Here is a 26,281-nt window from a genome sequence, read left to right as displayed (position 1 = left end):
AAAGGGTCTATAAAGTTTCCCCGTAATATTCATACTTGTACATCACATTTTGGGCCTCATATTTATCCCGGCGAAAGGAATGTTTGATAACGAACCTTTTGTTTGTTTGTGAATATATACTATTGATTTTTTGCACGTTGCGTCCGCAAGGCATTTAATTTTTATAGCCACGTGATCAACCGTATTTACAGCGAAAGGTCAAGAGGTCAGGCGTGCCCTCGATAGCATCAATACGTAAAATAGTGTCTATTGCAAAACAAATTATATTATGAATAAATTGAAATAGATTCATTCCTTAAGTATACACTAATGCAAAATAGCTATTATTAGAATAATTTCATTAGTAATTTTGTTAAATCAACATGATTAGATTATAACAGCCACTAAATCGAATTTTCGCGTTTCCGCGCGGTTGCTGCGGTGTTGCCCGGTGTCTTTTTTCCACTTCCGGGTTAGTTATGTATTTCGAAGATGGGGAGTCTTACTTCTTTCCCTCCAGAATTACTGGCTCACATTCTGTCCTTTCTTCCCGGGAAAGATTTGGCAACTGCTGCTAAAGTCTGCAAAGCCTTCCACGAAGCGTCGAAGGTGGATTTTGTCTGGCAAAGATGTATACATAGAGGTGAGAAGATGTTGTTCGTTAAAATTTTGTTTTGTACCAAAACGTTTCGTATAGTAGTACTAATAGTATGGTAACACTAAAACGAAAGACGCATTATTTAATACGCATTTCTACACATTTCCACGCATTAGCATGTTAAACATCACGGAAGTCAAATAGTCAATAGTTCGTCAGAAGGATGACGGCTGAGACTATCAATTTTACCGGTTTCGACTTTTTATTCCAAAGTCTTCATCAGAAATGACAAGAGTTGTACCGCACTGCCTTTTATACTCTTCTATCACAGTAAGGTCAGGGCGCCCTGCCTGTTACTTAGCTCAGGGCAGGGCGCTCTAGGAGCTAACCAATCAGCTTACAGTATCTCGTTTTGCACTGACTAGAGTTAGCCAATCAGCGGCTAGAAAGGTGATGACTCAGCGGTTACGCTGTTCAAATAGGTCAGGGCGCTCTGAGCGATTTCCTTTGTTCTCCTGACCAATCCTGGCCCGTTTCGATGGTGATTGTCCTTATGGGCCAATCAGGTGCTAGATGCCCTTGCGCCTGCAATACTTGTTCTAACATGTAGGTGGCGCTTCGTTCTATGACATCATCATTAGGCGGGAAATTCAAAAGATAGAAAACAATCATGAGGAGTGCGGTACGGCTAAATGAGCATTTGTACAGAGGCTATGTGAGACAATCTAAGTAAATCAGATCTATGTGACGATCTTAGCTGTTGGTGTGATGACGGCGTGAAGTCCAGTTGTCCCTTGTAGAGTGTTCCCCGGGGCGTGAGTCGGTAGTACCTCGGATCCGTTCCATGTGACATGGTAGGATACTAGTGACCAGCTGATGTGGTGATTGAATGTTCTTCGGGGTGCCGGTCACGACGAAGTTAAATATTACGTTGGTAGATACCCCCCCCCCACATATAAACCATATTTTGTAAAAAAATACATGTATAAAAAAATTATATAGAAAAGTAACACCTTCAGCACTGGTGTTCCAGTGCTGATTCAGTGGTCAAAATGGCATCAGCACTGAAGAAAGTCGAGCACTGGTTTTCCAGTGCTAAATAGCATTAAAACCAGTGCTGGAGCTCTCAGCATATCATCCTGTGCAGGCCTCCAGGCAGGTGGGAGTTTTGATGCTGCGTTTTGTGGAATTTTTTACGCGTTCTTCTGTGTGTGAAGCCGCCCAGAGAAGGTTTGTACCCGCCACGGAATTGGATAAATCCTCAGATGCTCATGGCTTGGCCCTGCTCTTCTCTTTCCCTCACGTTCATAGTGATCGGTGTGCCAGGTAACACTGTAAGATTTTTGTTTACTTTTTGAATCACACAGTGACCCCGGAGAGACCGTTAGAAAGTTGTCCATTCCATGCCCACGGGGGCGTGACAAGTTCATTCACCAACTTTTTTTTTTGCGAATCAGAAAAAAATGAAGAAGCGAATCCAAGAACCAACAAATTAAATTGGTGTGGCCTAAGGACTAGATAAGGAATAGAGAAGACATTTTATTAATCACTTTGCATCTTCAGCAAAGGCAGAATTTAGCACATAGACGCCCTCACCTGTTAAGGCACACGCTCCCTTCAGGCTACTACTTGCTTCAAATTTCTATAGAAGTATTTTATTTACTTTTTTGAGAGAGCAGTGCTTTGGTATGGCTTGGTGAGTGCATCATACCTACACAAACACATTAGAATAGTGTATAATAATAATAATAAATGACTGTTCTCAGGCACAAATCTACGGCTATGCCCTAAGGCAGCCGGATCGGTACACTGCAACCACACAAAAACATGTTGGAAATAGATAAAGATAAAGGTGATGGATATCTTAAACAACGCGACTGTTACTCCCACTGACAACGACATCCGTTTGCTTTTAACGATTCCAAAGCCATTGAGGGAAATTCCAAGATTTCATAAAATCTTGAGCAATGTTGCTTAGCATCATTATGCATTCTATCCTGCTTTAAAAGCAGAACGATACACAGTATAATAATATTATAATGCTGACAACCTATTGCTATATATGGCAATATAGCACTTGGATCAAACAGCAGTCATCAATTGAATTTCCACATCTCTCTGAGATGCGCATGCAAATGAAGCGTATGATGTCATTGTTACCTGAGCGGCACCAAAAGAGGCCCCTGTTGCCAGGGTGATATAAGGAGGAAGAGGCTGGTGGTCCTTCCTCATAATTACCATCCTGTTGTTGCGCTCGTGGCGTGTTGTTGCGTGCAGCCGGCTTCAGCAGCTCACCAGGCAAATTTCATCCAACAAACTCCTCTGCCCATATCAACAGGTAAGAACAGGACTCATTGCTTCAGGATGTTGTATAAAGTGTATATACATAAATGACGGACAAATGCCTCAAGATAATATCATTTTAGGGGTATTTGCACCAGTACCAAAAACAAAAAGAATTTATAAATAAGTACCATATGGAAGGTTTTTCAAAAGATTTGAACATTCATGTGTCGTTGGTTTTCATCCCCATGGTAACAAAATTTTTGTTGGTGTAACTATAAATAATTGGTACTGGTAGAAATATTTGTGAATTATATTGTAGATCAATAAATTGTGTGAATAATATTTCCACTATGGCAAGAAAAGAGGAGGCCATGTTTTTGTTGCAGACCCCGCAGGGCATCTTTTATCTCGAGCTACAGTTGGTTTTCTGAAAACCACAGGGTTCTTATTACTCTTTATTTCATTAAGCAGGACCTGAGGTGTAATGAGTCGCCCTTCCTCAGATCCTTGAGCCAAATAAGGAAGACTATTATACATTGAATTTCTTCTTTCTACGATATGCTAATAATTAGCTTATTAACTACAGTCAATATGATGTTTCTGGGAGGAAAACATAGCGGTATTGCTGCTGACTTTTGATACAAATCGCCAAAGTCCAAAAAAAGGAAAAAAAAGGAAAAAAAAGACAGTACCTACCAACCTTAGTTTGTCAGGACTGAAACAGGAAACACAACATTTTATTTCCTTAGGCGTCACTCAAGCTCCAACATCTGAAGAAGCTCATTGTAGTTGCTTCACCAGTCAGGTTATCCCAGATTCCTTACAACCTGTTTCTCCTCTAGTTCGTCAACTATTGTCGACAATGACAGAGGTCGTGAAGAAGGCCACTGTCATCCCCAACACCAAGCCAACACAGAGCTGGCGAGACTACATCAAGGCACACATGGACTGGTTTCCCGGTGTCCAATTCCTCCTGGCTGCCGGCACGTGCTCCCTCATATTCTGCAATACACTGTTGTGCAACCCGGCAAGTACTTCAACACATTTGCATTCATTTGGTCGTTTTAGATGGACAAAGTGTATCCTGGATGAAATTTGTTGTAGTTTAGACTTAGTTGTACTGTTTAGTCAATACTAAATATTACAGTAACTTTATGTCTAGTGGCCTTGGATACCTAATATAGTATATAGCTACATTGTGTAGATGACCTGTTCCCTACGTTTTTTTTCTGTTGTCAAAATGTGGGACATATCGCCGGGGAGAAACATGTTTTAGTTTTGTTTTGCAAAATGCTAACCACTTGTTTTCTGCTCTAACTTTCAGAAGGATCCAAGTCTCTACTTGTGGCTGATTGAATCGCTTGCATTTCTTCTCATTGGCATATCCCTGATCCGGTATACTCCGTTTTACAAGATGTACCTACAGGTGAATTCTAAGAAAAAGGACTAAGATGTCCAGGCACGACTCCATGGAGCAGGGCTCGAAATTAAAGGTGGTCCAGTGGCCAATATGACCACTAACATTTAGGCTGGGACAACTAAAAAGACATTGGGACATTTTTGGGCCAATAGAAAAATAATCAACATCAGAATGTCAGCCCTTCTTTTGTTTATCAGGCACACGTCCCGGCTTTTGGATCCGGAAAAGTCCCCCCAAATTTCCTAAGTATCTGCACTGCAATTATAGTGCACCTGGGAGTGAACATAAGTGAAATAAAGTTGACTTCAAGTTGAAGTCACAAAATACTTTAAAAAAAAACAGGTCGGGTAAGTTCATCCTCACTTCGGGATAATTGAAATTTATCTTTGGGACAGTGCTGGGACAATTAAGAAAAATTAATTTCGAGGCCTGTGGAGTATCTAGAAATCAGATCATGGCGTCCACAGAATACATGTACTTACGTCGATGAAGGTTAGACATCCAGGTATACGATACGCCAAAAAGCAGTTACTCAAGCAACTGGATATGATTTGGATATTCAAAATCATATCCAGTTGCTTGAGTAACTGCTTTTGGGCGTATACATGTACTTGTATGCCAATAACCTAATGTGAAATTCGTTCTGTATACATAAAGAGATTGTTTGTCAGAAGAGATCTTTTAAGATTATCATAACAAAAATATTTGAGAACAAACAGAGTATTTTTCTAGGAGCTAGATTTTTCTGAAATTAGCAGGAACATTATATATTAGGGGAAAGCAATAAGAAAACAAAAGAACAAAATGCAGAATGTAAACAAAAATGGGAAGATGGAATGTCATCCATCAAAAAGAATGTATTTTTTGTCAATCTTGTTTCTTATTGGTAACTATCAATGAGTGTCATTTTTACTACTTTTAAAAGTCTCAATCTGGCTGAGAAAACATGATGTATTTGCCATGTAAAACAGTGCATTTTATATTGTCATGTTATATATATATATGTATATGTAGTAATGGCATGGGAAAAACAGTCACAAGGGATCTAGAGGAAATGGCTTTGGGCAGGATGCAGGCAAGTGCTGGAGTAGAAAACCGTTTGTGGTCCGCATCTTCAAAAGATGGTAGTGACGATGATGATGATGATGGTGATTGTAATATTTTGTTGTGAATTAGTGTATACGTACGTGGGTACACAGTGTGGATGAAATCAATGTTATCCAATACCGGTAAATAAAATGTGTGTGGCCTCAAAATGCTTTCAATTGGTTGTATTCTGTATTTGTGTGAATTTTTCCATATGGTCAGACAGATGTACCGGGCAGTCATCAGCAATTAAACTCACATTCGCAGCTCTAGGTGAAAGGGGATATACTAGTAAGCAATTACACACAGGCTTTCAATATGAACTACTTTTATTACAGCTTCAGCCTCAAGGCACCACACTAATTAGCAATGAGATCGCAGCCTTCCCGTAAGGCTTGCAATTGGGGATGTGTGCTGCTAAATAGTAAACAATTGTTAGGGGCACGGGTTTGAGAAGAAAAGTGTACGATGCAGGTGTGACATGCACATTGACCAAAATGTCGCAAATCCAGTTCATTTTAAGGTTCTCCGGCTGGGACCATAAACTGCATTTGTCGCAGTTTTCTTGTCCATACAACAGGCCCCAGAAACTGAAAGTGTCACAAAAAGGGGGCAGTCTGAATTGCAATAGGTTGTTACATGAATTGCCCCAAATGTCGCAGAAAGTGTCCGTTTGTCTCACTTGGCCCTCTGTAGTGAGGGTCTGCATGCCCTTTTTCGTTAACCGTTATGGGCTATTTTAATTTACCGTTAATCGTTGCCGGCCCGCTCTAATTTAACGTTAAGCGTTATCAGTATATTCCTCGTGAAGCGTTATTGGTCGTATTAATTCAACGTAAAACGTTATTTGTCATCCTAAATTAGTTAAGCGTTAATGAATAATTCTTCTTTACGCCTAATTTTGCCTTTCAAAGTGCAGGAAAATGCGTCATTGAAGGTTCAAAATACAAAATTTCGCGCTCGACTCGTGCTTCTGCGCTCGGTCCCTGCGGCTCAGCCAGAACCAGCTTTCCTGTCAATTTCCGGAAGTTTGCGGAGAGTTACAGAATTTTTTTTAAAGAATCCGTCAACCTTGACAGGCAAATTAACAAAAATCTTGAGTAAAATGTGAAAACATCAGAAGGACCGACAAACACTCTCAACACCATGATTTGCCTCTTAAAATGTGGGAAATTGCGTTTTTGAAGGCTTGAAAATCCTAAATTTCCCGGGGGAGCATTCCCCCGGACCCCCCTAGATTACGACGCTACCCTCTCAAAATCCACTGGGCAGACTGAAAAAAATGCAAGCTGGCTGACGTCGACTCAGACTCCCCTTTATTTGTGGACGCACTCGGGGACCAGGGCATGTGGGGAACACAGGGTACACATACCTTTAATGCGTGCTTCATTACATGTAAGATATACGTCATTTTGTCAGTGATCACCTTTTCCAACAAAGCGAGATACCAAATCCAGTGCAGCTCGAACGAAAAAAAGTCTGTCAATTTACCGTTAAGCGTTGCCGACCGTCCTGAATTTACCGTTAAGCGTTATCGGCCCTGCTGAATTCACCGTTAACCGTTGCCAGGACCCCCCCATGCAGACCCTCTGTAGTGTGACCTTTGCACTCCTTCCTCTGGTGACAGACGGGGAGGTCAATGACCTCTGCAGTAGGGCCGCCATCTCAAAAGAAAAACAGTGGAGACTTAAGGTAATTTTCGACCCTATATAAGCTTAAGCCCACATTTATAAAATGTATGGTTTATATACGAGGGGAACATATCTACATGTACCCATGCAATGTTTGACTTCCGTGATGTTTAACCTGGTAATGCGTGGGAATGCTTGGTAATGAGTCTTTTAGTGTTGCCCCTAGTAATAGTACAAATATAATGTTTTTTTTAAGATGATACTGTGCAACACCCCTCTGTTGGGGTAAGACCCACAGGGGGAGTGCGCTGCACCCTTATTGTTTCCTCAGGTGCAAGAGTACAGCTTCCTGGAAGTTATCAGGCTCTGCGATTTCTGTTATGACCAGTGGGGAAGCGTACTACGTGTTCCAATCCCTGACGGTCTGAGGGAAATAGGAATATCTGTAGCAGTCTTTGTCCAACCCAATCACTTCACACATGCAAGCCACACTATTGAACCTATGATATATGTAGACTTTATTGCACAACAATTGTATGGGGTAAAATTTGTGTCAGCTAAGTACTGAGAGAAAGCCTGATACAATGTAGAAGGTATAGAACGACTTGAATTCTGCATATTAAAAAATATTTGAGACATTCAATCACTGTGATAGTAACCCCTTCATTTGATTTCATCTTGCAGAATTTGGCGTGTCCTGTAATTCCAGTTTATCTCCAAGAGAGGTCTACACAAAGCGTAAGTGATCAACTGAAAACCAATAACAAAGAAATGAAAAGACATCCAATGCTTTTTAGGCTGACTGTCTGTCAACCCGGATGAACAGACGTAATCGTAAATATTTACATGTACATAGTAAGGCTGAGGGAAAAAATGTTGTGGTCCCTGTGTCAGTCCCGAAATAATTGGGGTTTTAATGGTAAGGGATTCTGCTTTTTTTACACTTTGGCCATCTCTGTGATTCAACTTGTACAATAACTTGCATGAAGACACTATGGATACTATGGAAGCATTGTTTTGGGCTGAGCTGTGGGTTTGTGTGTCTGTCCGGGCAAAGTAGGCTGAAAACACATGGGTTTGGGAGATTGACAGGCAGAATGAAAGGAGGTCAAAAGGTCAGACACTGGAAATGGGGTGAACTTGAAAGTCTTTAAAACCCAATATGCAAAATGGAAGTCTGAAAATCTCTGATTTCTTCGTAATGTTTCTTTCAGTGCTACACAACTATGGGTTTCTACTTGGAACATGGCAGATAGAAATCAAACCTTATGGAGGTCTGGTCCATGTTAAGGTAGGTTTTAAATCATCTCTATTTTCATTTTTTTTAGAGTCTACTTTTCACCTACTGCTATATAGTTAGATTGCTGTTTATATCTTGTAAATGGATAGGGCACATTCTGATTCTTTTAATTAAGATTTTGCTGTGTTGCAGTTTGAAAATAACAAGTTGCTGGGACTGCAGTATGGTGCCCCCCACGATCCACATGTGGAATGGCCCATGATGGTGAAAGAACTCTTCCATGTGATGCTTGATGAAGAGGGAAATACCACTATCAGCTGTCTACAGGGTCCGCAGGGTCCTCATAAAGGGCAGATCCCCTTATTGGTAAGGCTTGTCAACTTGTTGATGAAAAATCTTTGGAATGATAAAAGTTCTATCAAAAATTTTTTGATCATAGGCTTTCAAACAGCAGAACCTTGAACAATTTTGATTCTTGATAGTTTCAGGGGCCTGTATAATGTGAAACAAACTTTGTATCAGACAAAGGCAACTTACCACCACACCAGACTGAAATAGGACTTGTATTCCATATTGTTCTGACCATAAGTTCTACGTTATTTGCTTTATGTCAATGTAATCAATTTGTTTTATTTCTTGAGTACGTATGTACTAGTATGTATGGATGTATGTATGTACATGTATGTATGAGTGGTCTGATTTCTTGTTTTAATGTCTGTTCTCAGAATGCCAGCGCGGCAAGGTTCATGTCGAAATGCTGCTGCCCAGACTTACACAGACATCCACAGGGTAGGGAGCGGGTAAGTGATCCTCATCATTCTTGAGCCAACAGGGCTCAAATGTAACCCATAAAATATAGTATCACCTTTCTGCACATAGAATTTAAGGGGGGCACGTAATTTTTGACTGCACTCCCACCAGCGCAAGTAGCTTTACAGTTTATTGGCATCACTAGAAATATCCAGTAAAAAAATGAAAAGGTAAAAAACCACGGTGGTCAAAATTGGGCCCCAATCTCCCCACCTGCAGTAGAACCCGAACCATGTTCGATCTGACGTAATTCGAATAGAACGGTGTTCGAAATGGGGTCACCCGCGGTCATTTACAGTAAACCTTGGTCTTCCGGCCCCTTTTTACATATGTACCTCCTAACAGAAAAAATCCACCTTTTAATAAAAATAAACCATTTCCTGGACAACTACATGTCTGCCTTCATTTTGTAGTGTACTGGAACATGAAACGAAGCTACTGCCGTTATCGTGGGTGACCTTGAAGATCGCAATGCTTGTACTCATCAACCTAAATAAACACTAGTCATATTCATGCCGTATGACATGCGTCCAAAACTCGTTTAAGATTGGAAGCATGGAGAGTCCAACATATCTCCTTGACGGCTCAAAATGACCGTAACGGGTTTACCCAGAATCGTGTCTTAGGGATTTTCGAAAAAGGACCTTGAGTTTGAATTATGAGCAATTGAGTGCGAAAAATGTCAAAAAATGCCGTTTTTTCACATTTATGTCGACAAAAACTATACTTAAAATCAGAAATTAAAAAATTCCTAAGACACGATTTTTGATCTTATTCCTAGTCGTCGAAAAACATAAAAATCGGGGATTTTGGGTAACATACGTAGCCAATCTTAAACGGAGTTTGCCTAAAATCATGACCCGGATTGTCTCGGACTGGTGCTCCAAATCCCGCAAAAAATCGTCTTTCGGAGCGAGATTTATCAAAATTAGTAGTTTAACGTAAACAACTAACATTAGTCCTATGTAAACACGGTAATTTCATATTTATTTGAAGGAATTTACCCTTCAATACTGTTTGTTTATTTTCAAGTGGTTTACGGGTAGTCCAAAACAGGCCAAACTTGCGTCTTGTAACCCGATACGTTTTCGAACCCCCCTAGCAATGGGAAAGAATACCGTAGTGACAGACCGCCGTGAACACAGTTTCCAGTGTATTTCTGTTAATACAATTATAGCTAGAATCTGTGCATTCTACATGTACCTGAAAATCTATGTTGTGCAAGCAAAAAAATTTTGTGCAAGTATTTAGTGAATGTATTAGTAATATCTATGGTGTAATTATTTACTTCCCAGAAGTTTGAAATCCCTGATTTCTTGTTGGCCCAATCTTGGAATTACAGGAGTTTTTGGAATGGTGTCGGGAGGAGATGGGCATGTCTGAGGAAGATATCATGTTTCAGCACATGCAGGAGCTGCTCTTCATGAAGTTCATGATCATCAACCAGTACCAGTAAGTCCAGTTGCAGTTCCTTTTCAATCTGGAAGGGGGCCCCAGTGTACGACAGGCTAACTTTTACCTGTGAGTGTCAGCCTTGTTAGTGTTCCTAGGATCTTGGGGAGCAGTCGAAAGCTAACAAGGCTGACACTCAGGCTAGCTAACTTTGGGGCTGTGCAGGATGACAAATTACAATTCAGTTCAGAATATCTACATTATTTCTTGTCTTACATGTAACTAACTTGCTACTTGGACAGTTCAAGGTTTTAACCAAGAGATGTAAATTCGTCTATTATTATTATTGAAGAACTTTTTGTGGCATGTTGCAAGTTGGGTGTTTGCGGTATTTTTTATTCAAAATTTGTGATTGACATGGAAATACCTGTGATCACATTCCAAGTTCACTGTGTGGTAACCTATTTCACTTTTTTACACCGTAGGTTCTGCTATGTGTACAAAAAGCTGACCATACCCCCCCACCTACCGGATCAGCTGGTTGCGCCTGGTCTGTTCAAGGGCACGTATGGAAGTCACGGGTTGGAGGTCGTGTTACTAACTTACGACAGGAACTATATCCACTGCAAGAAAATCACGGTAAGTAACACGTTACAAGTTTGTGTGGTTTTCATATTCATAGAACTTTTGTCATCTGGTCTCCATGTAGACTTGACTGCAAACATAAGCAGAGTAATAGCATTATAAAGGTACATTTAGGTAAAGCTAGTCCCATAGCCATTTTGAGGCCATAGGGGCAGTGGGTTGTGTCTGTGTGACGTCACGGAAGCTGACACTCCCAAACAACTGGATATGATTTTGGGAATGGTACCTGACTTCAGTTGGTGTAAAAAGCAGTGGATCATACGTGTAGGTTGCAGAAAGTCTATGGCGCCCCCGTCTCTGTTGAGGGATGGCTGCTACTGCAAACATAAAGTGATTCATGGCACTTCCCAGATGTCTGAAGTCTCTGATTTCTTGTTGTGTACCTTTTTCAGGGTGACCCAAACGTGCCAGCCTCTCAGCTCAGTGTTCTGGTGGACACGAAGAAGCCTCTAATTTTGGATGAAGAACAACAGGTGGGTCATAATCATTCTGTACCAGGCACTGTTTGATAAGTACAGTACTTACTTTTAGTACAAAATGTATTAAGAACTTGCCACACATTGTACCAGTCCTGCTACAAATTACAATAGTTGTGCAATAAACTTTGAATGAATCTGATTGTAACTTCATTTTAAGTTTGTAGTCAAAATCAACTGGCCGATTCCATGGAAATTCTAGTTTAGGCTGGAATATCAAACAGCAAATTTGACATTTTTGATTTCTCCTTGTAATAGGTGGACCCGGCAGAGTTAGCACGAGCCACAGAGGAAGCTGACAAGGAAGGTTGGTCAACAGCTACTCCAGTTTACACGCTAGGACGCACACCAGGGCTCTAGCCAGCACCTGTTTTTCCATCAGAAACTTTGTGGCGTGTGACGAAAAAAGTGTTTAAACCAGTCTGTCAACCTTGATGGACAAAATTGGTATCCATTTCAATTGAAAAATGCATAGATTTTAATGGTGTTTTGCATGACTTTTTACCGGAATACCACCCATACTACATTACACGGATAAGTCAGGACGGCAGACATACATCCTATGTTTTTTTTCAGAGGAAGAGACGAATGGAAACAGTGCCAGCTGCAATACCAACCAACCTCAGGAAGGTGGCGCTTCTGGGTCAGACCACAACGTATCCCAGCAGCACCTTCCTCAAAGTCAGCCATTTGCTATCCCAGAAGGCTTCAGAGAGAGGGGAATCAACTACCCCAAAACCTGCAAAATGAGGTTGGTAGCTGTGTTGTTACGTTCACATTGATATGATGCCATAGTTGCTGATCTCATTTTAAAATATGACATGTTCTTTGGATATTTAAGATGTATAAACTGGCTTGTAAACTGGCCAATGTACCAACTGCTACAAGTAAATACCTGGTAAACGCAATAGTGAACAAAAAAAACTTCATAATGGCTAGAACAATGAGGCACACAATGACTAACATAATTCTTGTTTTCATGTTTCAGGTTTTGTGGAACAGGGCTGATTGCTGGCCATGGTTTCACCAGTCCAAGCAGAACTCCAGGTCATTTTGTCGTGTTTGACAACAACAACTTTGGCTTCCTTTGGCTGGAGCTGAGATCTCTGTCAGTCTACAGTCGAGTCATGGAAAACCTGGACTGAAGTCACATCAGTACAATCAATTCTAGAACTCATTTGAACTGAATAGGTTGGTTATTCAGGTGTTGCAGGCTGAAATGTACCCCTTGCCGGAATGTACCCGGGTATATTCTGACCGAGGTATATTCCTGCCAGCTACACCTGGTTCGTTTTAACTGTGTTTTTTTGGGGGGGGGGTGGCAGTGAAAAATGTCAGACCTGTCCTATCTCATGTCTAACAATTCAATTTTAATGGGGTTTGGGTGACCTGATTTCTAAAAGAAAGATACTATTAGATAATAATAAAAAATATAACTTGAATCTACTATCTCATCAATGATTTGACTTATGTGTAGTTCACAGAAAAACAGAACAAGATGTTTTATGAAGTAAACAGCTTAAATGAAGAAAACTAAGCAATCACTAAGCAAAATAAATTTATAGCTTGACATGTCTCACTAGGTCAGTCTATTGAAGAAGATGACCTGAGAATAATTGGTCGAAAGCTCTAGGTGAGATCAATCGTCATCTTTTACAGATGAAATTCAGTGTGTAAAGAGATGGAAAGAGATGATTTTAACTATGCGTGGTCTACCGTGATCCCTCAGGATTGTTTCATTACATGCTTGACATGATATGTCAACTTCAGGCGACGGGGAAAAAAAATTCAGGCTAGCTAGAACACTGTTTGTATCAACTGGTTTGTATAGTTTGAAGTTTTAAAAGGGACAGTCTTTTGGAAGCACTCTATGTCACTGTGAAAATTTGGTATGTGCTTTTGATAGCGATTGAGTACTTGTGATTGATTGAATAGACCCATTCGACTTTCATGGATCGCATAAACTGCTTTCGTCACAGGGGGGACATTTCGAAAGAACGTCGTTCTAGAACACTGAAATCGAACGTGGCTTGCGCTCGCGGTGTCCCCCCTGGCATATCATTTTTTTACTAAAAGGTAGGTAAGCGTCTATTTTCTTGGTAATATATGCGGAAATGACAGGAAAACAGCCACCAACATTGTATGGTGGCATTCCGTACAACAATTTAAGGTTATTTTGTTCTGTGACATGTGCAGTTTATGCGATCCATGAAAGGAACTTTCGAAATGTCCCCCCTGTGACGTATTTCTAGTCAAAATGTCCCCCTTGTGACGTAAGCAGTTTATGCGATCCGTGAAAATCGAATGGGTCTATTGGGCTTTGTTGTGTAAACAATCACTGTTTAAACTCTGTATGTCAATAGTAAATAGACGTACATCATTCATAGAACTGTGTGTGTCATTTATTGGTTGAATTTCGACATTCATAAAATAACTCATGGCTTTTGTTAATCATTATGCTATTTCATAGCTAACAATATTGCAATATACGTCCAAGAAAACGTATGCAATTCGTATACATATTTATATATTACGTTGTAAAAATTTCAGACATAACATCTACTGAGTAATATCTGTTCCTCACAATAAAGTTTTCTGACAACTTATTTTACCAGAAAATATTTCTGGTCAATTTTTGATATTTTGTCCTACTACATGTAGTATTAATAACTCATTATCAGCTGTTCCACAACAATACACTTGAATATGAATAATATCCATATTAAGTCAGTTATTCTGGCATTGTAGAATTTCTTACAATAAAGTCATGGTTATGTTATAGCCAATGCCAGTACTATTGCTAGCTGTACTGTGGAAGCTGTACAAAACAATATAGGCTCTGAGGTAATGTCATTGCATTTCTACAACTTTTGTAGTTCTATCTTACTTTCGATATACCATAAATGCATTTTTTCACGGTGGTTTAATTTCGCAGTTTCACAGTGTTTGAAAAACTCGCTTGAACAATGCTGTAGTGCTCTACAAGTATGAAAAGGTAAAAAGTTTTTGCAATTTTACAGTACATGTATCACTTCTTTTGTGGTGCCACGGGCATTTTCTGTGTCTCTTCTTTGCCTTTCTCCCAGGCCAGCTGGAGGTTTGTGAGCGCGGCGCTCATTCTCCTGGCCTGATCCTCCCCGTACTGTGTTCTCCAGTCCTGCATTCTCAGCTCCACAGTTGATAAGGACTTAAAGTTGCTGTTTTCTCTCCTCGTGCCTTCCTGTAGAGAACCCTCTTTCCTTGCGTTCTGCTGCAAAATCAAGCATCAATCAAGAAATCAGAAATTTCAGACTTCTGGGAAGTATTTTCTGAGTTTTCATGACCTTCAATTTCACACCAAAACCTGTGTCTAGCCTTTTGGCCTCCTATCGTTCTGCCTGCCAATCTTTCCCCCACCCTCATGCTGTCTATCTACCCTCAAGTTCACACCTTTTCCTGTGTATAACCTTTTTATCTTGTGTTATGCCCATCAACCTTCCCCACCCATTTTTCCGTGTCTGACCTGTAAATCTTCCCCACCCATGTCCTGTCAACCTACTCTGTTCGGACAAACAGACCTAGGCACCCAAAACAATGTTTGCAACGATAAATAACATTTGTACCTTTTGATGCCTGCTGCTTGGGTAAGAGGAAGACACTGTGGTTGAAGATGTTTTGTCTCTGTGTAAGTTTCTTCTTGGATCATCCCTGAGATGAGAAGATGTCCTCCTGGAGTTTGTAGACTGGAGACTAGTTGGGTCCGAGTTGTGACTCTTGAATCTATCACTAGTACTGGACGTGTCTGATACAGTTGAGCCTGGGTCACTGTTGGAAAAACACAAAACAATGACCCGAGGCTTTTCTTTACTAAGTCTTCTCGGTTATCACATAATAAGACCTGAAGGCCACTCCAAGGTTACAGGTTACAAGAATCAGGCTACAACAGAATCTTGTCCCTAAATCAGAAACATGACATGATAAAGACAAATTTGAGGACTAACTGGCCACTAAGACTAGTAAGAGCAGACATTATGAAGGCTCAGCTGCTCAGGAGGTTCCCTACCCCGTTTATAATTAGACCGGAATGATTTGATTCACTCACACCAGGAAGGACAACTACATGATGTGTACTCTTTTCGATAAGTGTGGCTGGTTCTTAATCATGCTTGAGCTGTAGCTCTCCTCAAACATGGGAGCCCCATTTAATGTCCTATCTGAGGGACATCCCTAACCAAAGCTAGGTACGCACTACAGTTGTAGTAGATACGCACTCATTTCCATCTGAGTGGAGTGAGGAAAGCCGCGGTTATGTTAAGTTGCCTGACTCGGTCACTCTCTCCCTCACCTTGCACTCCTGCTCCTCCTCTGACCAGGGATGTGGTAGTATCTCCAGTCGGAGTACGCCGTCCTGGGGCGGCGCGTGGGGGGACACACCTTCCGCACCTCGCTGTACCTGACCATGACCCCGTGACCCTTCGGACAGGCAAAATAGAACTTGTTGTTCCAGAAGCCGTCCTCCATACCGACTGAGGAAAGAGAAGATGCAGAGTGAACTTCTGAAAAAAGTTATGTACTGTGTCTTTAATTAAACACCATTATCATCTATTGAAAACAATATCACAACATAAAAAAGTGATGTCAAGAGACCGATCCTGTCTTATTTACTTTACCTGGGTCATCAAGCTTGACTCCTACATACAGCTCAGCAGCCAAGTCATCTTCATCTAGTACACCCACATATTTTACAAAACCTAGACAAAAAAGATATAATATTCAATAGATTAAAATCATCTAACTATTTCCTGAAAAAGATAAAATTTGTCTCGTCTCTTTTTACCAAACTATAATATATTTAAATTAGCAATAGTTTCAATCATTAATGATTTGTTTCATTGCCAAAATTAATATATCTGCTACCAGACATATTTTTTAATATTCTAAATTGAGCAGAATGTGGGTTATTTCAATCATTCAAAGCAAAAAATTGATACTGCTGATTTTCCTAGGGAAGTAAAAGAAGGCAAAATACAATATTTCACCTGGATATCTGCCTTGAACTATGACCCTATCCCCGAGTTTAATCCATGAGGGGTGTTGTGGGTACTTCTTAAATCTGTCCACCAACAGCATAGACCTGAAAAAAACGTGTCCACGTGGTAAACAACTCTCCCCTTTGTTAGCCTCCAAAACATGTTGAACAAGTAAGAGAACAAGTTGTTTTGTGCACTCTCAAAAAGTCAATTGTCTAGTTACTTGTTAACATTTTCCCTGCTACATAACATTTTCCCTGTTACCTTTTAGATGGTTTAAAGCCTGGCAGGACCAGCACATCTCTGATGTTGGCAGGTAGGTGTTTGGAGTAGAACTCCTGACAGTGAAGACAGTTGCAGAAGAAAGGGTCCACAAATGCCCTCTTATCTGCTTCCTACACACAAATGAAAATACCAATTTCAAATTTTTACATAAAATTTAAAGGCATATTCCAATGCAATTTCAGGACACCAAGGCAAAACAAAATATGTGGAATTGAAGCGACTAATTATGTTTCATGTATAATTTCTCAATAGCTTTAAAAAATTGAAGTATATCGGCCAGCTACAATTAACAGTGAATTCAAATGGCTCACTACACCTCACAGAAAAAGGCACGTAGGCCCACTGAACATTGACAAAGAAATCAAACACTGTACATACGCATTGGTAACTAAGTAGCTAAGGACTCTTAATCTAATCCCCTACCCTCTTAATCAGTAATCTAATCCCAGTGTAGCAACAACAATGTTCATGCCTTAAGCATGAATACACATTTAGTACACTGGTCTCTTCATAGAGGAAATAACATATATTCATGTGACAAACTATGTTTAGTCTAAGAGACAAATTAATTCTACTATATAATCAAGCTTCATGTTTTTTTTTTATTAGATACCATTAAAAAAGCTAGATGTTTTAGAAAATCAAAAGAAATCCTACACTGTATCACATGTCTTTAGAACGACAAAAGCCTTTATAAGTTCAGTCTATCCAAGTGCAGTAATGATGACCTCAACGCATACAAGCTAAGTCAAGGGTCACAAATGACACGTCACAAGAAACCTGAACTTCAGGTTACCATCATAGATCAACTTTTTCCACAGAAAAATGTGTTAAAACTTCAGAATGATGTTTGTGCTTATCATGTCAAAGAATCTTGACTGGGTAACACAATAAGGGTTAGAATTGATACGATCAACTCTGTAACACTTGAGGATAAACAAAAGATGCGTCTGCGAACAAACAACACATTATACCAAACAAACAATGCGCCGCGGCTCTCGGTAACATTACCCTTGTATTGATGTGAAAAGACGTGGCGCAGGGTGGGGTAAAGGCTAATTTTACTGCACGAAAAAACAAACAGATCTGTTTACTCAAATGTTTTCGTAACATTCAAAACGAAAAGTAACATATCTAGGTCAATGTTGATATTGGCAGTTCATACTTCTGTAAAATATCTTCCTTATACAACCATATATATATATGTCTACGTTTTGAACCATTAAAGTGATTTAATTAGTGAGCTTATTAGGCTTTTTTAAATGAATTAAGGTTGTGCTATCACCATAGAGACACCTATTATTTGGACTTTCGTCAACATTATTGTTATGTTGGAGAGATTTGTAATGACGAAAATCGATCCTTCTGGATTTGCATTTAGATTTAGACTGGACTGAAATATATTGCATAACGGTTAGCATTTCATACCGTTACTTTGGGAAGAAAATTGCGAGATTCTTTTTAAGCCATTATGCACGTATTAAGCTCGAGGGTTTAAGAATACATAATAATGTTTCATTTCAAAAAAGATTGAGGGATTGTATAAAAATTTCATAGCTAACACATGAACAATCTAAAGATATTGTTTACAATCTACACCATTCACTATCATAACTGTTACGGCATATGATTTTAGTAACGAATAAATGAAAAACTTACAACCACCTGTTGATTGTATACTATAGTGCTTATGTGTGAAAATATCGGATCAGAATCAGCAATAGCCTCGTATTTTATCAGTTTCGGGTGGAAATAGGTATGGGATACGTTGTCGATCAGTCAAGTGGACAAAAATCCCACTTCCGCAAATATACTGCACCCCCCACCCCACCCAAAACTTCCGACTCACAAAACATGGGAAAACAAACCGACAGCCTTGCCTTTATGCTCAACAGTCTGTCGTCTTCGTCTAGGATTTGTCTGAAGAAGCCGTTGGGACAGGGAGTTCGATGTCTTGGAGTCCGCGAGGAGGTTATCCCGTTATAATTAGCAGACGACTTTTTCTCCTCGCCCCCAGGCGTTCTGTTGCTACGAGAAGCCGCCATCTTTAATTCCATGTCAAGGAGGTTCAAATCTAACTTGCATAGTTTTAGAAACTTTATTCCGCCAAAAGCATGTTATCTTCAAAGATGGAAAACATAATTTTGCTAACATCAAATACAACATTTTTAACTTACCAGAATTCGAATGTTGTTGAATAGATTGTAAAATTTAAGGCTCTCACTCTTAGTATGTAAAATTTGTTTAACGTTTGAGGTCTTGTTTTTTTGGGTTTACGGAAAGAACTAGCTCTATAGCTAGTCTGGGCTGGCGAGCTACCCTGTCTACCTGAGCTGGCTATCATGTCATGATACTCAGATAGGTTCTATACAAATGTAATTGGTACATGTCTATTTCTATGTATCTCTAAGGATACTTGCATGTAAATACTAGCAAATTCAAGTTAATGCTCGTGGCTGGTGACTAGCGAACAAGGTCAACGACCTTTAGGTCGCCCACTAAGTTACACCAAAGAATCCTTTTTAACCTCCTTGGAATGCATTACTAGTAGTCATCAGCACCTCTCCCTCTAGATACTGCGCTCAGAAGTAATCAGCAGGCGACAAATACGTGCAAACCTTTATATTTTATGACAGTTATGGAAATATCACTCATATTTCACACCTTGGTTACTAGTTATTGTGGGGGAAAATGCTGCACCTGTCCTGTTTAGATTGAAAAGATTTAAAATTTTGCTTGTCATAGCGACATGCCACATTTCTGTGGCCACTATAAGTCAACTAGAATTGCTTAAGGGCAATATAGACAGCAAATATTTTTCTTGAGCCTTTCAACACACAATTCTAGTTTAAAATTTAGGCGTAAAACAATTATTTTTTTTTATTTTTTATTTTCATTTTTTTACTTTCTCGCCCGAAATCACTCAGCATATCAAGCGCCTCATCCAGTAAAACTGTCCCTCGTAACATATGAATACCTGAACATTGAATGTTAACATTTACACTTGTCCCACACTCTCTGTTTATTCTTTGGTTTTAGCGTAATGGTTTCGTCTGCCTTCTTTTCCTCGCTCTTCACTACGCCACACAAGGCCTCTGCTACAGTCTCAAACAATTCGTGAACCCCCTCCTCAGTTTTCACAGAAACTTGGAAATTTCCCGCCACTTTTAAGTCGTCCTGAATGGAATTCTCATATCTTTTCGCTTCGTCCAAGGTGACGTTTTCGAAGGCGTAAGAAGATGAAGCGAGGTCCGTCTTGTTGCCTACGAGGAAGGTGGTCATGGTGGGGTCGCGTCGGCGGATGGACGGCACCCAGGTGGACTGGACACCGAGGAAGGTGGCCTGGTCGTTCACGTCGTAGATAAAAATGGCGGCGGCAGCGTGGTGGTAGTAGTTTTCTGTGAGGGACAACATGCGCTCTGTGCCTGCCGTGTCCCACAACTCCAGCTGTGAACACCAGAAGAATTTTTTATTTTTTATTTTTATTTTATAACATGACATGGTGACGCTACACTCAAGTTAACAACTTATTTTCATATAATATCATAAAAGCTCATCTATGTTCAACTTGGTAGTTAACGTTACATGTTTAAAGTTAAAACTTTTGATCCAACACAAAGGAGTCTTCATCATGAACATGAGTATGAATGTAGTTCTTTTATCTTTTTTTTATAACGTAACTGCTATACATCATTAACAAGCTTGGGAACTTGGCAGCTGTGTATGAGATTTCCGTTCATGATGAAAGCACTGACGCCAGCTGCCTCATATCATGTGGCCTTGTATCAGATCTCATTTCAATTGTCACACCTGATAATAACGGTACTTGTGGTAAAGGTTACAGTGAGACTGATAATGGCAGACCGTATGGTCACGTATGTTTTTGTTCAAGTGGAATCTAGAGGCCAATGCATCAATAACATGTAGGAGCACTTAGTCTAGTAAAGTTTATTGTAAATACATGCCCGAGGGCTAACTGCAAGTACAGAAGAACATCGCAGTATGACAGAAGAAAACATAATGATATGAGAGACTACGTCCAACGTTATGCTACATTCTACAACATACGTGGTATTAGTTTTGCTCCGGGGCTTGTGATTCAAGTAATAGTAATTTCCGACAATTCCGACTATTTGAATATACATGCATGTCACAAATACAACATCTTGTTTCTTCCTACTATGCTACTTATGCAAATTCACCAGAGATTATCTCAGTAAAGCCACCGTTACATTTATTAGCAACATTACTGTGACCCAACCGCATAATTGATTATAGAATTTGAAATCCAATTCTTATCGAATTATAGTTTCACAAGAAAATAATGTTGCGCTTGAGACGGCGACCTTTGAGGAATTTGAAATCGTTGGTGCCATTGAGTCAATGCAATGATATGGCAGCATGGCATTAATATTCTTGTGTGAATGCCAAATAGCAATGGCTTGCTTCCAGTTTCGGGTGCAGTTCTGTCGGGACCATGGCCGCCCCGTATATGTTTAGGTCTGTTTAGGCCATACTGATTTGATTATTTGGAAACTGGCAGGAGCGTGGCAAAATATGGCTTTATTATCGGAAATTTACGTGGTCATGATGGTTGAAAAAAAAGAGTGTGGTATGGAGAATAATAGTCTTCATTTTCATTTCTTCGTTTTCTTATTTTCCTTCGGCATTGATTTTAGCATTCTAATACATCATGATTATACCTTTTTCCATTTTTTTGCAATTGCAGGTCTTGCAGCTGCTTTGCACGACTTGTAGTATGGTCGAAAATCTATTTGAAAACGAAAAGTTAATGCATGCCCTCGCGTATGTCATCCACATAATCAAATCAACATAGCCTTATTAGTATTTTTAATATTCTGTTGTTTACGCTGCCTTCTCAGTCGTCTAGACATGTGTGGCTAATCTTGAAAATCGTAAACATATGATATCTTTTCGCCGTAACAGAGGTTGACATTTTGGAAGACCATAGTAGTTATTCTCCTTGCAATTGTATACTATTAGGTAACTAAGCCAATAATTTTCTGCTTAATAAAAACAGAAACTGTTGCCTCGGGGAACATTCAATACATTTGACAGTAGTGCTTTATTTAGTTGCCATGCCAAATCAAAACATTCCGTACGTACGTTGGCAGCCATATGCATAACATATCTATCTATACTCGTACCACCGCTGTTATCATGTATGGACCCATTTTATCTAATTTTATATGTATGACATAATCGTCCATATGCTTCGTTCACACCACTAAAAAGTGCTGTGGCTACAATAGAGCTTCAGCATACATATATTACCCCTGTAATATATCAATTTCTTCCGTCCTTTTCTGGAAGCCAAGAGGTCGAGTACACTGTAGACGTCTGACCTTTACCGATACGTTAACTAGAGACACTGGCATAGAACTCGAATACTTAGGAAATACAATGTTAGATAACTGGAGGGTTGTATGTGATGGCATAGAGCCCGGCTGATAGGCCGCTAATGTATGTATACATTATTACCCCTGTATTACTAACAGTTAGTTCTTACCGTAACTTCTCGGTCTCCGAATCGGAAGGTACGTCTGCAGCTCCCCACCTGTACCAGCGTGGCGAAGGTTGCCTCCGTGAAGCTATCACCGTTAAACCTGGCGAACAGCGAAGATTTCCCCACACCGGAGTCCCCCAACAGGATGACTTTGAACGACCGTCTGGGCGGCAAGGCGTTCATCTTGTACGAGTTAGAACTGCACTGGTCCGACAGGTTGTGGGCGTCCGACATTATGGTTTCGCTGTGACGTGACATGATACATAAATGTATAACGCTTGAAATGGTTTTTCCCTCGCGTAATACGAGTATAAGCGCGTTCCTGTTTTGCTAGACGAAAATGAAAGTATTCGTCCGATTACAATGGAGCTGGTTTTAGTTTTACGCTGCCAGCATGTCGGTATATACAATAGCTTGAGAGAGAAAAGCTAGCTTTTAACCACAGACTTTCTGTTCCGATTTCCTCTTGATTCACATGACCTTTGTGTATGTAATTGTCATGGAATTGTAGGAATTCAAAATAGTCCCAAAACCTAATCTCCAAGCAGATTCTCGGTGACAAGGGTGCCTATATTCGCGCCTGTAAAAACCTGGATACATCCAATTTAATACTGTCTTGCCGATTTGATATTGTATTACAGCGGCCACCCAAAGATCTGCTTGGAGATTATCAAAACCGACCTGAAAGTCACCACTTCCCTCCAAGATGTCGTCAGGTTTCTCTTTTTATACCGCCTAGTTGAGTCAGTGGGGCGCGCTGTATTGTGTGGTGTGTTGCCACGTGCAGCGTTGAATATATAGTTCTGCTCTACATAATGTGCAAACGTACCTCTGTTTACATTTGCAGTGGACTTTCATCCAGGATCCATTGGTGACCTACCGGTATATCAATGCCATCATAGCAACGTAACATGCATGATGTCACCTGAGCAAATGGTGTCAGAGACCAGGAACGTGTGCCTCCTATCGTTAATGCTACACACTGCAGATCGTTAAGTTATTGTGGCTAGAGCCAACACTTCTGAAGAAAAATCATCACATATCCAAAACACTTCCCCAAAAGTTGCATTGTATTGTTCCTTCCGCCTCCAAAGTCCACAGCAACCTTAAACAGCAACATATACACAGAATGACGATGGGAAGATTTGATAGATCATGGAGGTGATTTTTTTACCTCTATGGACAAGATCAAAAATGATTTCACAATGCAAAACATTGTCATCTCATATTACGAGAATGTTTTGTACTGTGAAAAAGTCATACCCAACACAAGCAATTGTTCTATTAGAGCTTAAACCCACTATACATAGCTGACATTACAGACCAACTGATCACAGCAAATGAACAATTTGGACAAAATTGCATACTGCAACTCAAATTGCCCAACCGACTGAGGGTACAAATTAGTTTAACACGGCTACCTTGCATACCACAGGCTACATCATCATCATCATTAAAGCTAATGTCTCATTTTCTTTCATGCACAACAGCTGTCCTCAGTATATTGCTTCCTCAATAAATCTTGATACTGTCATGAAAGTTCATCTGTGTTGGTAGTTACATGTTTAAAGTTAAAACTTTTATTCCAACACCACAAATAGTTCTCACTTCCTCTTTCAACCAGTCACTCTGGTTTTCCTCAGTAGACTGACCCAGTGAGACTTGTCACATGGCTTCTCTGAAGTGTGACGTCAACACTGGGTCAAAGGTATCTGGTAAACCAACATCGATTGAACTTTTACTAATAAATATTGATGTAAACATTTCCTTGATGTTCAGTTTCTCTTCTCACTTCTTTGTGTAAAAGACCTGGCTGCCAAGTACAAAACAAGTAACATTATATGAGCTGGTTTCAGCTTCTCTAGTTTCACCATAGACTTAGTCTAACATGTTTTCACCTCCTTACTACATTATAGCAGCTTGGGTGGGGCACCATTTTCTTCCGAGTACAATTTTAGATTGTAAAGCAGACATGCTTAAACACTGACTACATCATGACAACTGTCATTTGCAACTTAAGAACAAATCTGACCAAAATACTTTTTACAAAGACAATGTGTCACATTTCTTTTCATATACACAAATATTATGATCATGACTAACTTATATACCCCCTAGTAGTTTCAAAGTTCATTGTTACTATGCGGACAAAAATGCAATATGTACCAATGCAAGCCTGCAATGTCTAACATTTGTCTGAAATTGTTTTGTCAACAATGTTACAATGGGAGGGTGATGTAGGGGCACAGGTCCAAGCTTGGCTGCTAAGGTTTTCATGACTACAACACTACAGAGGGAAGGGTCTTCACGAGTTGTCAGTCATCCTTCTTCTTTTCCAGAGTTGAAATCTTGCTCTTGGCTTCCCCAAATATTTTGGAGACATCTGGAACCTGTGCAATGAAATGGAGAAAAGGTAATGAGAGTAGGGTCATAAGACAGGGTAGACCTATCACTTGTTATAATCACTTGATTTGGTAGAGTGACCATATTAGTACATGATCGGCATACTATGGTTTTCTGAACTGGTTTGATAGACATAATAATTGTAAATTTAGTACGAACCCTTGTTCTTGCAGCATATCTAAAAACAATGTTGTCAGATCAGATATAAGTTTGCATATTATAGCTAACATGATTTCATATTTGTGGCGTTCCCTTTTTTTTACTTGGGTACCGCCCATAAATAGCTAGAACCCGCCTACGATACAAAACGAGCAACTGTTTTCAGTCAACAACATTGCATTTTTGCCTCACAGATATCCGTATGCTAATTGAGATACTAGTAGTATTGATCCAACTACTACATCAAAAGAATCCCCAGAAAATTAACTTTGAAAATCCAGCTTTCTGAAATTGCATTGGATGCCCTTAAAGGTGGTTGTTTTTGTAAAAATAAACATTTTAGTACATTCACACGTATACAAGCGGTTATGACGTCACCCATGACCTTTTAGGTCAACCTCCCCACTGAGACACACTCATAAACCAACCATCTGTGAACTGTGACGTCACTGAAACTTTAATAATATTTCATGCCTTTGACGTTTCAAGTTACTGTCTGATCATCCGGCATGGTGGTATTATGATTTTAGGCATGTAGCTTGTAATATGATTTATAAAAAAAATTGAAATTCTGAGTAATTTTGTTATTTTGATGATTGACAATGTAATGTGTGCAGTGAATGTGAAAATTTGACATACTTCATGTGACATTGGGTATGTGACATGCTACTAGTAGTCGATTTCAAATACAACTGTAACTGATTGATATTACAGTGACCTACCTCATAGTTCTGTGCTATGTAGACCCCTAATACTGCTCCAGAGGCAAATCCAACCTGAAAATTATAACAGAACCGTTCATAGAAGGTTTGAAATTCTTTTGGATGGTTAGGTGTCATTGCAAATGTCATAAATGCTATTATAAAGAGGCACTGGCTGAATAAAATACTGTAAAATGACGTCAATGACATGGCATCTGGAGTACGTCATATGTATGCCACGTTTGTAAAGTCTGACTGTTTTGCTAAACAACATCATGCAAGGCGGCCCGGAATTATCTGAAGTTCAAATTTACCACAAACTGGAACATGTTGGCTGACGTCCTTGCTTGGTCCCCTGATCTTTGGTTTGGTTTCACAGTCTGTGACAGTTCTCTGTTCACGCTGGGCAAGGAAGATATACTTCGCTGTGATTTTAAGACTCTCTTGAGACTGTTGGTGATAGGTATACTGCTCTGTATCGCTTCTTTTGCCAAGAAATCCTCAGAAACGTGTGACAGTCCAACAACTTTACGATCACTGTTCGCACGTAAATATGATCACAGGGCGATGGAACAATCGTTAGTATTTTTCTTACATTGCCATAGTTTTTGGGAATAAAAGCAAAAATATCAAT

At 39.8% G+C, this 26,281-nt stretch overlaps 3 protein-coding genes and 1 long non-coding RNA gene across 4 annotated transcripts; 1 reads left to right on the top strand and 3 right to left on the bottom strand.

Annotated features, from left to right (window-relative positions):
- The first annotated feature begins 438 nt into the window (after positions 1 to 438).
- LOC109482136 (F-box only protein 31-like) lies at positions 439 to 12,721 on the top strand. The gene is made up of 11 exons (XM_019784834.1): positions 439 to 622; positions 7,685 to 7,738; positions 8,215 to 8,291; positions 8,433 to 8,606; positions 8,966 to 9,040; positions 10,393 to 10,502; positions 10,928 to 11,081; positions 11,480 to 11,560; positions 11,822 to 11,870; positions 12,140 to 12,314; positions 12,552 to 12,721. Exons 1-11 carry the CDS (start codon positions 472 to 474, stop codon positions 12,706 to 12,708), a joined length of 1,257 nt encoding a protein of 418 aa, XP_019640393.1. The 5' UTR covers positions 439 to 471; the 3' UTR covers positions 12,709 to 12,721.
- A 1,510-nt stretch (positions 12,722 to 14,231) lies between these two features.
- On the bottom strand, positions 14,232 to 19,422 carry LOC109482137 (CAP-Gly domain-containing linker protein 2-like). The gene is made up of 7 exons (XM_019784835.1): positions 18,738 to 19,422; positions 16,837 to 16,967; positions 16,582 to 16,676; positions 16,213 to 16,293; positions 15,888 to 16,068; positions 15,166 to 15,367; positions 14,232 to 14,813 (listed from the first exon to the last, which is right to left on the bottom strand). The coding sequence occupies exons 1-7, from the start codon at positions 18,912 to 18,914 to the stop codon at positions 14,592 to 14,594; spliced, it is 1,089 nt and encodes a 362-aa protein (XP_019640394.1). The 5' UTR covers positions 18,915 to 19,422; the 3' UTR covers positions 14,232 to 14,591.
- Positions 19,423 to 19,771: 349 nt separating this feature from the next.
- Positions 19,772 to 22,642, bottom strand: LOC109482081 (ras-related protein Rab-6.2-like). The gene is made up of 2 exons (XM_019784741.1): positions 22,388 to 22,642; positions 19,772 to 20,304 (listed from the first exon to the last, which is right to left on the bottom strand). The coding sequence occupies exons 1-2, from the start codon at positions 22,640 to 22,642 to the stop codon at positions 19,849 to 19,851; spliced, it is 711 nt and encodes a 236-aa protein (XP_019640300.1). The 3' UTR covers positions 19,772 to 19,848.
- Positions 22,643 to 23,426: 784 nt separating this feature from the next.
- On the bottom strand, positions 23,427 to 26,211 carry LOC109482158. The gene is made up of 3 exons (XR_002140942.1): positions 25,962 to 26,211; positions 25,669 to 25,722; positions 23,427 to 24,774 (listed from the first exon to the last, which is right to left on the bottom strand). It is a non-coding gene; the product is annotated as an uncharacterized LOC109482158 (long non-coding RNA).
- Between the last annotated feature and the right edge of the window lie 70 nt (positions 26,212 to 26,281).

This window comes from Branchiostoma belcheri, unplaced genomic scaffold, assembly GCF_001625305.1.
Source record: "Branchiostoma belcheri isolate BF01 breed outbred unplaced genomic scaffold, Haploidv18h27 scaffold59, whole genome shotgun sequence".
Classification (NCBI taxonomy): domain Eukaryota; kingdom Metazoa; phylum Chordata; class Leptocardii; order Amphioxiformes; family Branchiostomatidae; genus Branchiostoma; species Branchiostoma belcheri.
The sequence above is the reverse complement of the archived record's forward strand: the minus strand, read 5'-3'. Positions and strand labels throughout refer to the sequence as shown.

Bases quoted from the DNA above. Each gene is read 5' to 3' on its own strand.
- LOC109482136 (XM_019784834.1), top strand. From the start codon at position 472: ATGGGGAGTCTTACTTCTTTCCCTCCAGAATTACTGGCTCACATTCTG. The intron at 11,871-12,139 runs GTTGGTCAACAG...GTTTTTTTTCAG, and splicing joins AGAGGAAGCTGACAAGGAAG to AGGAAGAGACGAATGGAAAC. The intron at 12,315-12,551 runs GTTGGTAGCTGT...TTCATGTTTCAG, and splicing joins CCCAAAACCTGCAAAATGAG to GTTTTGTGGAACAGGGCTGA.
- LOC109482137 (XM_019784835.1), bottom strand. From the start codon at position 18,914: ATGGAATTAAAGATGGCGGCTTCTCGTAGCAACAGAACGCCTGGGGGC. The intron at 16,677-16,836 runs GTAACAGGGAAA...CGTTTTTTTCAG, and splicing joins GGCTTTAAACCATCTAAAAG to GTCTATGCTGTTGGTGGACA. The intron at 15,368-15,887 runs GTGAGGGAGAGA...TTTTTCCAACAG, and splicing joins AGGAGGAGCAGGAGTGCAAG to TGACCCAGGCTCAACTGTAT.
- LOC109482081 (XM_019784741.1), bottom strand. From the start codon at position 22,642: ATGTCACGTCACAGCGAAACCATAATGTCGGACGCCCACAACCTGTCG. The intron at 20,305-22,387 runs GTAAGAACTAAC...TGGTGTTCACAG, and splicing joins TCGGAGACCGAGAAGTTACG to CTGGAGTTGTGGGACACGGC.